Source organism: Amblyomma americanum, chromosome 5 (genome assembly GCF_052857255.1).
Source record: "Amblyomma americanum isolate KBUSLIRL-KWMA chromosome 5, ASM5285725v1, whole genome shotgun sequence".
Lineage (NCBI taxonomy): Eukaryota > Metazoa > Arthropoda > Arachnida > Ixodida > Ixodidae > Amblyomma > Amblyomma americanum.
The window spans coordinates 119,269,915-119,284,361 of NC_135501.1; the positions used below are offsets into that span (position 1 = coordinate 119,269,915).

Here is a 14,447-nt window from a genome sequence, read left to right on the forward strand (position 1 = left end):
CGCCTCCCAGTTGGGGAGCTCCTCTCCCCGGCTGCCGCGCTTTGACAAGCGTGGGCACCAACATGCACACACACACACGCACACACGACGACACGTGGCATTGAAACCTGCCAGGACGCGCTTGGCGAGAGGCGTTACGGCAGCACTGAACGAACCCAAAATGACCGCCACTTTGAACGAAGCCCCGGCGTCCGTTGCATCCGCGCCGGCTATACCGCGCGTCGCAGGCGAAACGTAACACTATGTCATGCCACGCTGTTCCACTAGTTAAAGTAAAAGAACTTGTGCATTGTATGTGCTATCATTCCTAAATGCGCTGCCATCAAGTGCAATCTTTCTAAATAAAAATTATATTATAAAGATACGCATTCATTTTTTATCACCATACTCTGGTGAAAGCAGATGAACGCGATACTTTCTTCTGTATAAATTTTCTATATCAGTTCAGTATATGTAAAAGAGTTCAGTATAAGATGATTGGTCTAAGTTTTATGTAAGTTGTAATTTTTGTGCTTGAAATTTTGCATTGCAGATATTTTCGCCTTTATCGTTCAATAAGGTCTCTCATGGTAACTTTTTAACTGTTTTTAATACCATGCAGGTACTGACACATTCTTAGTGCCGATATGCTTTGATGCCTCTTGCCTTTTTTCTAATTCACTATGAGCATTCATGACATTATTTTTGTTGTCGTGATAATTTTGTTTGATTTTCGATACTTACTCACTTCCTCTTTTTTACCGTTTATAAAGCACTGCACGTGACTTATGGCTCTCTGCCAGCCGCTGCCATAGAAGTCTAATGAGGCTTTGGCAGGCCTGAATTAGTATAAGTTTTTTCCTCTGCGACATACATACCGATTGCTAGCTTGACTAATTCATTCATTTGTATTTGCATGCATTCCAAAATCAGTACCGCGCATGCAATGCCCGCTAATGTCTATAGGCTATTGTGAAATAAATAGACAAGTGGTTCAATGTACAGAAACCAACACTGATAATAAGCAAGAAAGTTGTCCAAAGTACCATTTTATTTCCTCGTTGTGTACCTGCATTCATTTACTAGAGCAGTAACAGGCGTTTATACTGGTGTTAATGAGCTTACGCTGTAATGCATTGCTAATGAGAGGTATCAGAGAAAAATTAACATTCAGTTGGAGTTGAAAGTGACAAGTTTTTTTGCGGTGGGCTTTGCGTTCAAAACTTCAATGATCTCCATCCTCATCTTACTGTCGACAAAAGAAGGACACCTAGGTGCTTTATACGAAACAGGGGCTCCGACTCAACATCCTCGGTGCTCCTGTACGGAAAAGGGTGTGAAACAAGAGCAGGTTAGGAGCACTCACGGAAAAATGAGCAGAAAATTATTTCAAAAATAGAAGCAAAGATGCGACACTATCAGCTAACTGAACACAGGCAAGTAGCTTTTGCGGCGTCGAGTACAATTGTAGCATATAGACATCCCGTACCTCGCTTGCAGCGTGCAACGTCGACTTAAGGAATCTTCACAAGAATGTGCCTCATAATATTTCAGCGTGTTTAGCTAGGGTGCTACCGATAAAAGCCCAAAATACCACTGCAGTGAACTCCGAACATCTGCAAATTGTCTTCCCGTGGCTGCTCCATCTCGATTGATCAGCTCGGTTTACTGAGGCCGGCCGCATGGTCTAACGCTGCCAACAACGAAGGCCACCTACAATGAAGGTGTCCGGAGTGTTCTAATTTTGTTAAATGGCCGTGTGATTCGACACATCTAATAACCATTTGAAAGCTCGTTGATTTGGCTTTTACGCATTGCACTTATATAAAACGACGTCACTATACCTAGTATTGCCATGCAAATCCCTTTAACTGTTTGTACGTCATAAAATACATAAACAGCATCTGTAGATGATGTATTACAAATGCCAGCGAAGATTTTTTACAAACGGCCTAGCGAGAGAGCACGCTCAGCCAGCTTAAAGATGCGTATTTGTGACGTTCGATATTTTGACTCGCATTGCCGATTAAAAACATTTAAAAACTCGGCGCAGCTTCGATGTTGACGGCCTTCAGTTTGACTGTAGAACGTGGCTTCTTTACATCGAAAATAAAAAATTTATTAGGTAAATTTTGTTAATTTATACTTCAATTATAGAGCTTATTAGGTACATATAATCTGGCATGCTGCAGATCTACCTGCACAAGTCGCATAATCGCATTTCTACCGCCTTTTCAGAAAAGGATGCTATTGAATAACTTCAAACGCCCGGTATTTTTGATAAACTGATATTTAACTCCTCAAACAGTTAAAGTGACGACTACACCGCAAACTCTCTTCGCATGCTTTCGCGATCATCCACACTTACGCCATTTATGATTATTAGTTAATCAACTGACACTGACATTGATGAACGCCGTAGGGAATGGTTTCACAAGTAAACGACAGTTATTTTCACACTCACAACCACAGCGGCTCTGGCATTCTTCGAGTGTTTCGAAGTTGTTTCCGTTGGGCAGGCAACCACCGTAGATGAACTGCAGGCAGGTCTCTTTGTCTTTGTTGAAGTAGTAACGAGGGAAGTAGCCTTTGCAGGGACCTGGATACATTGGTTCCAGGCACACAGAATCCGTGCTTGCTGCGAGAGTTCATTACAGAAGAGCTGATTATGGAGGCCTCCATTACACGAAAAATTCACTTTGTTCATTATCAGCTCCACTTTTCAACAGAGCGTACAGTTTGCCACTATTCTGCTGCAGAGAAACGGTAAACGTTAGTATCTCAAGAAAAAATCCAGCTCTATATCAAAATCCTTGCAAAAATTTTCGAACAAAACTATTCTGAACAAAAATCTGCATACTGGTATCACCGCTGTACACCCCTTTCTCAAGAAAGTTGCGGTAGCGTCAATATAGTTTTCTGCGTGCGCATCCCTGAACCCATGCGACACCACCATTAACTTCTAAACATTGATCACGAACTACTTTTTGGCCTCCGTGTCGAGTTTAATCCCACGGATAAATAAAATTGTCCATCATAAATACTATTTTTTTAACACAAAATACGCTCTATGGTGCCGATAATTCATCAACATTGTTTCAAAGACTTATTAAATTTATCTTTACTGCTAGTAAAAACTATGTTGTTTTGTAATTAGAATCTCTTCAAAACCAAGCTGCAAAGGACGGAATTACAACCGCCCTTAAAACAACGCACCAGACGTAAACGTTTTCTGCCACATTCCATTCCCTTGAGCGGAATATTGGTGTTGTAATCTTGATATAGTCATCTTTCGCCGACGCATATAGACACTATATTTCCTCCTTCCTGTGTTGGTTCAGCTGCTACCAGTGATACTTCAGCCCAGAGAAAAAGAAAAGGAATGACAAGCAGTAATCACCGAGATTCAGCACTGAAGGCTCTTGTGTAACGTCGTTCGCCTATTGGTCCTTTCTGCGCTATGCTTTCAACTTCAAGCAGTTGAGAAGTAAACGTACATATACTGATCTAATGAGCGGTGGGTTCAATGGTTATGGTTCTCGGCTACTGGCTTGAAAAAGCCTAGTTCGATCCCGGCACCTATGTTCGCATTTAAACGGAGAAGAAATGCTACAGACCCGTGTAATGTGCCATATCAGTGCAAGTTAAAAGCCCCAAGGCAGTCAAAATTATCCGGAGCCCTCCACTACGGCGTCTCTCACAGCCTGAGCTGCTTTGGGCCGTTAAACCCAATAAAACGGAAACCAAGTACACTATGCTTCCTAAATTGTGGCCGCATGCCATTTATGTTGTGAGTAAATCACGGTACATGCATAAGTTCATGAAATGTCATCCAGTAGCTTCCTCTTCCATTCCCATTAGTGATCGATAGCGATGGTACCTACAGCCACTTAACTTGGATAACACAGCGGATAGCAGAAAACCACGCCCTCCGTGGCGCTCATGGGTAGGATGACATGCGGCCTTTTGGCGTAATATACATGAAATCTGAACAGAACTACCCCGTTCTTAATATACAGAACGTTTATATTTAAAATTTGTTACTACTGTACGAAGTGTAAATATCCCTAAAACTGCACATACGGTATATCCTGGGCACGTATCCGAACATCAAAACGGAGAGATCGCTGTTTTTACTCCCTGGGAAACCAAAAAAAAGACACCTTCCTAACACACAGTAAGTGTTCAAAGCACGCCAGCCAATTCGAGGAGTCACTAGGAACTTCGGCGAAGTCTGCGCTAAGCGCCAGAGGCAATATCAACTAAATAAATGAACACCTGTCGCTTACAATCTATTTTAGCATGCCGCATTGAGAACAGATTTCCATCCTAGGAAAGTATTTTAGCAACCACGTGACTCACCCAGGGCAGTGACACAAGCCGCCAGCAGTGCGAGGAACGTCATGGTGCGTCTGTTCATTGTGATAGACTGTGGCCCTGGAAAAATGTTCGGATCTTAGAGGAAGTGCAATCTGTTCCATGCCTTTCTCTCGCGCAGAAGACAAATCAATTTCGTGGAGCGCCACTGATTATGAGAGGTTAACAATACCGATCAGTGCGCCAGATTGCATGTTTGTGTGAGCACTTATGTATTAGCGAAGACGACGTTAACCTCTGCACGTGCACGTGGTTAAGATGTGAGAGTACTTGGCAGATTTACACCTACCACTCTTACTGTCATATCTATTTCGCAAAAATGCTCCAAATTAGCGATCACTGCCTTCGCGTTAGCACTTTCAAATTCTATCTCTAGGTAAGCTGAGACACAATAACTGCCACATTTTCGTTAATGTTGAAGATAATCGTTCATCTAGCTCTCGGCAGTTCGATAACCCACGGTGGCATATTACTTGCCCACCGTCTACCAATGCATACGTTTCATCTGCCCGACTGACATCACTATCGATATATAAGATCCTACTTATACCGGCGAGTTCCTCGAACAGCACTCCTAAGCTAGACGCCCTCAAAAAGTATCTATTGTTTCGCTTTTTCAGGCTCAGTTTCAAATCGGATGCCCTAATTATCAGCACTCTCTTCGGCGTCACGAGAGTGACCACCGCCTTGATAATCTGCTTGCAGCCGCTGCGCACTGAATTCCGGAGGTTAATTTATGCATAAAAATAGAAGGTAGGGGTCAGATGCTGTACCAGGCTTATCAAAACTTGTTCTGGTGATAACGGGCTTGCAGCTCTCTAGATCGGAATCAGTCGGGTTGCGGGCGTACTGCAGTGTTACAAGATATCTCTCCGCAGTCCTAATATTCATAGTGTCAAGTCAGCTTGAGTTGCAAATTAGCAGCTCCACGGTCTTCACTTACAGCCCCAGTAGCGCGGCTGCTGAAGTAATTTCGCGTGTTTTTCGCTTATCTTCCTTCATTCCTTGAATGGGAGACCAATTGCTTCCCAAGAATACGAACCAAACAACCCAACTCTAATATTGTCCATTGCATGCCCCTTATTTTTGCCACCTGCGTGGCTTGAAATCCTTTCTTATTACCCTTCTCAATAATCCTACTAATGATCACGTATCCAGATTTTAGCAAACCTTGCCAGTGCCAAACTGTATCTTCGAAACCAACGCAGTACTTGCAGAAAAAGAAGTTAGAACTGTTTACCATACAAACCTGCAAAACTGATGAGAGATTCAGACCGCTGAGAACTGTTCGGCAGCTGGGCTTGTCTCCGTCTACAATAATAGAACAGGCATGGTTGCAGTAATTTTATACGTTCTTCTTTTCCGAGGAGGAGAGGCCGAGACTTATGGGCGGTAATAGTGTGATAGACGTGAGGTTAGGGTGTAAGGAGATATAAACTCGTCTCAAATGAAAAGTAGGGCTGCGGAAGCTGCAACAAGCGGATATCCCCACTGAAACTAATTGGCCGGAAGTGAAACGATAACAGCGCGAAACGTTAAAAACGGACAAAGATTGCTGTTCTCTCCGAGTTTCTTTAAATTGGTACTGATATCGCACACTACAGAGACCTCTAGGTATTTATCCCAATCGAAATCGACAGCCGCGGTCGGGATCACCCCATTCTTTAGAGTTTTCATCCGAACACCATACTCGCTCTGCCACCGAGGCAATTTATGTGAAAGTGTGATGGCCATAAAGACTGAAAGGGAGGTTCAAGCACGTGGAAATAAACCAGTCTTTCATTGTTAGGAAGGCTGCAGCAGTCGAGACAAAAGCATATCGTGATTTGCGCTAATTGGCCGGAAGCCCTTTTTGAGATTATAAAAGCGCCAAACTCTAAAAAGATCGAAAATTGGGAAACATTGATTTGGTCTTTATTGAGGAGCCTTGTCACTCCTTCTATGATCCTTCTGAAACAACAAGTTTATATGCAACCTCATGATGACGACCTTGCAGAACTAAATTGGAAACACGCGAGAAAAGTTACTCGAACAAAATTCTTCAGAGAATCATGAAGAGTGAACAATTGCAGAAATAGGAAGTGGATGATAGAAAGCCAAAAAAGCTGGTTTTAAAGGAAAAGAGTTCAGAATATGAAAAAAAAGCAAGCACATACAACATGTGTTGCAGCGCGAACCACAAGAAGGGACGACGACAGACAGAGTGACAGCGCTCTTTTCACTCTGTCTGTCGTCGTCCCTTCTTGTGGTTGGCGCTGCAACACATGTTAGATATGAACCAACTAGCCCGCCAAGCAACCATTCTGAAGCACATACAACTTGTGTATGTTTGCTAAAACAAGGAATGTAAAAAGAAATTACAGCTGAATTGGTAACACAAAAGGTGACTATAGTAGAATGACTTGGAAAAACTGCTGCGGTGCAAAAAATGCCCACTGCTCAAATACACCTTCTATTCTCCTTATATCTGTATCAGAATATGAACCGTATTTTTTTGCAGTTGATCATTTTTCATAGCTGTAGGTCTTTAAATTTGCGGTTGACGAACGCCTCCTTATCTTCAACAATTACAAGTTTAAAGGCTCATAGCCGGAAGATAATTGCGAGTATACTAAAATTGCGACAGCCAAATTATTATAGGCAAACATCTCTTCGCGGGGCTGCACGGCACGTCATCGCGCTTCCTATTAGTGCTCAAGCTCATCGATTATCCTGTCCGTCCGAAATATTGTCTCTCACAGAAAATGCATTGCGGAATTCTCTGCATGTGAGAGCGCTCTCCACTGATACATCGAATGGCCTGCAAGGACGAATACGTCAATGCCTTACAGTAATTTACTTCCAATATCGATTTACAAGCGATTTATTATGTGTCGATTTTTTAAAGCACCGAGCAGTGGCTAAAGTAATGGCGACACGACCAAGAAAAGCCACAACAGCGCCACTCATGGCTGCCAGGGCAAAGCGGCTCTGCACAAATTCAACAAGCTTCCAAGGTGTGAGCCGGTATCTAGACCGATGTGTACCGATAGGGAAAGAACCGCAGACCTTCAACACGAGTAGATTTCAGAATTCAGAAAACTGACGAGCACTTGAGGCAGCCCACAAGTGAGCATTGTTGGAGGCAATCTCATCACGCCTACAGGACTATGTACCGCATTAGTGACGATAAACGGCCCCATGCCTACAAATTTTTTTAGGGCTCCAAGAGTATTCCCGCGAAATGGATGGACGTGCAAGTTCCACACCGAGCATTTTTTCACTAACGATCATAGTTGATCATCATCCCTCGCAATAATGTCATTCGACTCAACATAAACCTAGAACTCGGTACTGCTTGGAACTTGCAAAAGCTTTACACGATGCAGAGAAGGATTGGATTGGGTACTTGGACGTTAGCGCAATAATTAGTACACACATAACCTTTTGACAAGTACAATGGAATCCTGAATGCAAAATTTTATACTATATTTTATGCTAATCTTTGGTTATTCTGGACATCTGCTGCGCCCTGTGTAACCATGAGCGCACCTTTACTGAAGCGCTCGGTTTCTGTTCTCTTTTTCATTCGAGGAGCACTCTTGTTTGATCAGAAATATCACCATTGGTACCCATAATACCGCAGCCCATTTCCAATGGGATATTATCTATGTCCTGCTTTCCAGGGCAAAAACTTTGAAACTTGGAAAATTGTAAGACACTTTTATGAAAATATTGAAGGAAATGAAAGCTTATTCTGATGCGTAGTGATATCTTTGTTTTAAGTATTTCCATCGATCGCATCGAACAGTTAAGATTCCCATAGAAAACTAATGAAGAACGTTTTCGACGATAGCAAAAAGGTGAATAAAAAATACCAGAGTGCCGCCGGATGAACTGCGGATATATTGATTGTTAAAGAGAAAACATACATTATATGAAACAATGGCCTTAATAAAGGGTCTGATGTTCAAAGATGTTTTTCTCTAGAATTGCTCGGTATGCAAAACGGGGTATCCAACGCACTATTCATCAAGTTACGCTTGAAGAGGTCTTATTAGGCCCTGTGGTGGTCTTGTGTGGTGGTCACATTAATTGTCAAGCTGCCGCAAGTTGTTAACGCGTCTTCGGCTGCCGAAGGGAAACCCTATCGGGTGCAGGTTCGAACGAAATAACGTAGAGATCACACAAACCCGAAGCCGCATTTATAATTTAAGGAAGAAGAGCCGATACAAAACGAAAAGAAGAAAAACACACACTCAACATGCGTACAACACTATAGAATAAAGGAAAGAGTGCACCAGGTACTGAGCGTCCCAGGTGAAGCGGGGATGCCTTGCAGACAGGACAGACGCAGGTGGATCTAGTGCGAGGCGTAGCTGGCGCTGCGTCGAAGAAATCGGCGGAAGGGAGACAGGTTGTAGTAGGAGCCCAGAGGAACACAGGAAGACGCCGGTGGATTCACGTCAGCAGTTTCAGGAACTGGTAGCAGCAGGAAGAGCGTAGCCAGGTCCCGTCGACAGCGTGCCGATACGCCGGAGGCTTAAAGCAGCCTATCCAAGGGAGCCTCTCGGCAGCACGGAACCTCAGCCCATCAGCTTCCACTTCCAAACTTGAAATGAACACAGGGTGCTTGCGACGGTGATCCAACGAAGGTCCCCGGCAGCACGGCCCCAACGTCCAACGGCTGCCACTTCCAGGCTTGAATGACCCGATCTGCACTGCGCTGTCTCCCTTCACACCTCGGGTTTCTGACAAGTCAGCTCTAGGCTCTTCGTGCTCGCCACGCTCTTTGTCACCGTCACCTCGCAAACACCATTCGCACGCGCACACGTGCAACGCTGGGCTGGCGCGCGCAGCGCTACGCTGTCCGACACACCACTGTCGACAGGTCATAGACAGGTCATTCCACGCTGTTCCACAAGTTACGGTACAAGAACTCGTGCATTCTATGTGCCCTCTTTCTTAAACGCGTTGCAAACAACTGTCACCTGCCTAAACAAAAATTACATTCTAAAGAACCTGATACGTTAATATTAATATTTTCGCCTTACTCAGGTAAAAATATATGAACACAATAGTTCCTTCATTATAGGTTTCTAAGCATCATTTTAACATAACTTCTTTACAAGAGGTTTTTCCAGCTTTTATTCTGTGTTGGAATTTTTCCATTGCAGATATTTTCGCCTTTATCGTCCCGTAAGCTCTTTCGTGGTAACTTTTTACTGCCTTTAATCCCATGCAGGTATTGACATCTTTGGAGCCTATATGATTTGATTCATTTTGCCGTTTCGTCAATCCATTATGAATATTGATGATTTATTTTATTTCTAAATTATAACGTTTGATATCATACTTTAATCATTTCACCGTATTTTCCTATTTAAAGCACTGCACGTGACTTATGGCTCTCTGTCAGATGCCGGCATACAAGCCTAATGAGGATTTGGCAGGCGTGAACTTGTAATGTTTCTTACTCAGTGTGACATAAACCGATTGCTTGCTTTAGTAATGCGCTCATCTGTATGCATTCCAAATTCGGTACTGCGCATGCAATGCACACTTAGGCCTGCAAGCTTTTCTGAAATAAATAGGGAAGTGGTTCAGTCAAGAGCAACCAACGCTGACAATAAAGAAGAGGGTTGTCCAAAGTACCGATTTATTTTCTCTTTACGTACGTACATTTATTCACTAGATCAGCGAAACACATTTAGAGTAGTGTCGATTAGTTGAGCCAGTAAGGCGCTGCCGATGAGAATTGTCGAGTAAAAATAGCAATCAGTTGAAGTTAAAAGAGGCAAGTTTATTCAGGGTGCGCTTTGTGTTCTTCAAAACTTCGATGATCTCCAGACCCGCCTGAATGTTTCGAAGCAAGGAAAGCTCTGGTGCCTACTACGAAACAGGGGCTCCGACTCAACATCCTCGGTGCTCCTGTGCGGAAAATGGTGTGAAACAAGGGCACTTTAGAAGCACTCAGGGAAAGGTGGTCAGAAATTTTTTTTTAAGAAATCGAAGCAAAGATGTGACACTCCCAGCTAATTGAACACGAAAATTAGCTTTTGCGGGGCCATTTACAATTGGAGCATGTAGACATCCCGTACATTGCTTGCAGCGTGCAACTTCGGCGTAAAGAATCTTCCCATGCACGTGCATCATAATATTTCAGTGCGTTTAGTTAGGGTTTCACTGATAAGGGCCAGAAAAGAGCATTGCATTTGTGCTTCGGGAGACTGCAGTGGACTGCGGCCATTTACAAATAGTCGTGCCATGACTGCCCCCGGACGGTTGAGCAGCTCGGCTTATTGAGGCCGGCCACGTGGCGTAACGCTACCTAGCGAGTTTTCTATCAAAGCGACTGTTACAGGATTTCGGGTAGGTGCAGTAGTAGTTCTACCTTGGCGTAACCTCAGGCTTGTTTCCATGGAAGGTGGATGGTATGAAGAGATTGAATAAATGCGTAGCGGGAGGGTGGGTGCCATGGGGATCACATGGAGCGTGGTTATCCTGAAAGGAGAGAGGGCATGGACAGTGCGAAGGCACGTAGCGTGGTCCATATGCAGCGGCTGCTATGAAACGCGTCGCCTGAGCAAAGGAACAGCGGTAATCACTACCTGCGCCTGGAACGCGCGCTTTTGCGCGTTCTGCAGCATAACGGATAATATGTAACTAATAAAACTCTACAATTAAACCCTCAATTAAGTGAATTCGCCTAATGAACTTTTTATTTTTATTTTAGGGGACAACTTTCTATTGCCAAGCTGAACGTCGCCAACAACAAAAGTGAGCGCCGTTTTCTAATTTTCTCATCGACCATGTCATTCGATATATCGAACGTCAAAGACGTCATTTGGTGTTCGTTGAATTAGCTTTCACGTATTGCACTTAAATAAAATGTTGTCGCTGTGCGTTGTATTGCCGTGCAAATTCATAAACTGCTTCTACGTCATGAAATACACAAACGGCGTCTGTATTGGCTGTATTTAAAATACCAGCGACGAATTCTTACAAACCTGGTCGTGAGAGAGCCTACTCAAGCAGTTTGCAAATATGTGTTTTTGATGGTCGATGCTTTGAATTACATTGCCGATGAAGGAAATTTATAAACTGGGTTCAACTTCGAAGTCGATGGACTTCAGGTCGGCATTTGAATGTCTCCGCTTAACATCTAAAATATATATAATTAGATAAATTTTGTTAATTGATCGTATAATTCAAGAGGAACACATATTCCGCTTCAGAATCTACCCGGACAAATTACATTGTCGTATCTCTCCAGACTTTTCAAAGAAAATTTTGTATCGCGTTTCAAACAGCCGGTATTTTTGTAACCGATGTTTAGCTCCTCAAACAGTTTAGGTTTCAACTACACCGCAAACTCTCTTCACATGCGTACGCGGTCATCCACACTTCCACCGTTTATGATTATCCGTTAATAAACCTATATTGACAGGGAGAAACCGCGCAATGAACGGCTTCACAAGAAAACAATTATTTTCACACTTACAACCACATCGGCTTTGGCATTCTTGGAGTGTTTCGAAGTTGTTTCCGTTGCCCTGGCAACCGCCGTAGATGAACTGCAGGCAGGTGTTTGTGTTCTTGTTGAAGTAGTAACGAGGGAAGTAGCCTTTGCAGGAACCAGGGTACTTTAATTCCAGGCACGCAGAATCCTTGCTTGCTGCGAGGGTTCATTACGGAAGCGTTGATTTAGTAGGCCTCCATTTTATGAAAAATTGACTTCGTTCATCATATGTTGTGCTGCACTTTCATCCGATAGTTTAGGTTGAAACTACATTGCAAACTTTCTTGGCATGCATTCGCGGTCATCCACAGTTCCATCGTTTATGATTATTAGCTATTCAACCGATACTCACATGAAAAAACGATGTAAGAATTAGTTTCACAAGAAAACGACGGTTACTTTCACACTCACAATCACAGTGGCTCTGACATTCTTGGAGCGTTGCGAAGTTGTTCCCGTTGCCCCGGCAACCACCGTAGATGAACTCCTCGCAGATCTTTGTGGCGTTGTTGAAGTAGTAGCGAGGGAAGTAGGCCTGGCAAGGACGAGTATTTTTTGGCTCCAGGCACGCAGTATCCGTGTCTGCTGCGAGAATTTATTACGGAAGTACTCATTATCAATAGCTTCATTACACGCTAATGGCTCCTTTCATTAGCTTGGGATCAGAGCGGATAACTGTCTGCCGAGATGTTATGTACCCACATATCATAATATAGAAGTAGTCTCTACACGTCAATTTTGTTATTATATTTAGCATGGTTATGTTTAAAAACTATTAGCCACTTCTCATAGTCTAAACATTGTTAAAATGCACTTGAGCTAAATCCTTCGCTTGTATCCACACATCAAAACAGAGAGATCGCCACTTTTAGTTCCTGATAAAGCGAAAAAAACACCTTCCTCCCACACGGTAAGCATTGAAAGCATGCAAGCGAATCCGAAATAGTCACGAGAAACTCCTAGGCGAACTCCACGCTGAGTGCCGAAGAGGCGTCATCAACTTAAAAAGTAAGCAACAGCCGCTTCAAGGGACTTGAGCCGGCTGCATTGACTGCGATAGCCACACCCGGAAAGTATTTTAGCAACCACGTGACTCACCCAGTGCGGCGCCACAAATCGCCAGGAGTACCAGGAACGTCGCGGTGCGTCTGTCCATTGTGATAGACTGTGGCCCTGGAAAGATCTTAGAAACTTAGAGGACCTGCAACCCGTTCGAAGCCTCTGTTTCATGTAGAAGACAAAATTAGTTTGGTGCGCGGCGGTTTTTAAAAAGTTAACAGCCTAAGTCACTGTACCCAATGATCTGTTTAAATAAGTGAGCACTGGTTAACTATCGCAAGTGACGTTTACCACTGCGCGTGCACCTGCTCGAAAATGTGATACTACCTGCCAATTTTATGCTTACCATTCTTATTGCTAGTTCGCACTCAAGCTACGAATCAGCGCTGAGTCGCTACAGCCCATTGTCGCCTATTGTAAACTGTTGCTTACTTCTGACACCATTCAATACCGCTGTCCTAATATTCGTAGTGTGAAGTGAGGTGGAGTTGCGACTGAGCAGCTCCACGGTCTTCTCTTAAACCACCAGTAGCGCGACTGCTGAAGTGATTTCGCGTGTTTTCGCTATCCTTCTTTCATTCTTTGAATGGGAGGGCAACTGCTATACAAGAAGCCAAACCAATCAGTACAATGTAAATATTCTGGATTAAAGGCCACTTATTTTAACTATCTACGTGGTTCAAAATGTATTCTTTTTACCGTTCTAAAAAATCCAGCAAGTGCTCGCGTATCCAGATTTTAGCTAATCTTAGCAGTGCCAAAACATGACTTCAATACCAATGTAGTACTTGCGAAGACAGAAAGAAGAAACATTTACCTTACAAACCTGCAATACTGGCAATACGAAAGCTTCGGACAGCTGACAAGTGTTCGGAAGGTGGGTTTGTTTTCGTCTGTAACGATAGAATGGAAATTGTTGGCAGGGATTATATACGTTTGTCTTCTTCGAGGAGGAGAGGCAGACATTTATGGGCGGTAAGAGTGCGACAGACGTAAGCTTAGAGGGATAAGAGGGGAGTTCAACGACGCGAATATAAACTAGTCTCGAATGAAAATTAGGGCTGCGGGAGCTGCAACAAGCGGATATCCCCACTTGAACTAATTGGCCGGAAGCGAGGCGATAGCAGTGCGAAACGCTTAAAAAGGACGAAGATTGTTGTTTTTTTCCGGGGTGCTTTAAATTGACTCTCATATCGCACAGCGCAGGAGCCGCTAGGTTTTTGTGTCCATCTAAATGTTATCGCCGCGACCGCTATCGAACCCCATTCCTTCGACTTCTCACCCGATCGCCATGTTCACTCAGCCACAGCGGCGGTTTTATGCGAAAGTGGGATAGCCATAAAGACTGAGAGGGAGGTTAAAGCATGTGGAAATAATCCAGTCTCGCACCGTTAGGAAGGCTGCAGCAGCCGAGACAAGAGCATATCGTGATTTGCGCTAATTGGCCGGAAGCCCTTTCCGAGATGATAAAAGCGCCAAACTCTAAAAATATTGAAAATTCCGAAATATTGTTTTTGTTCTTTATTGAGCA

At 43.6% G+C, this 14,447-nt stretch overlaps 1 protein-coding gene across 1 annotated transcript; it reads right to left on the reverse strand.

Annotated features, from left to right (window-relative positions):
• Nucleotides 1-1,165: 1,165 nt before the first annotated feature.
• LOC144134144 (carboxypeptidase inhibitor SmCI-like) lies at nucleotides 1,166-13,842 on the reverse strand. Its single transcript, XM_077667114.1, has 8 exons — nucleotides 13,734-13,842; nucleotides 12,956-13,058; nucleotides 12,269-12,442; nucleotides 11,840-12,013; nucleotides 5,597-5,743; nucleotides 4,342-4,416; nucleotides 2,444-2,617; nucleotides 1,166-1,299 (listed from the first exon to the last, which is right to left on the reverse strand). Coding segments are annotated over exons 2-8 (804 nt in total). The 5' UTR covers nucleotides 13,014-13,058; nucleotides 13,734-13,842; the 3' UTR covers nucleotides 1,166-1,297.
• Between the last annotated feature and the right edge of the window lie 605 nt (nucleotides 13,843-14,447).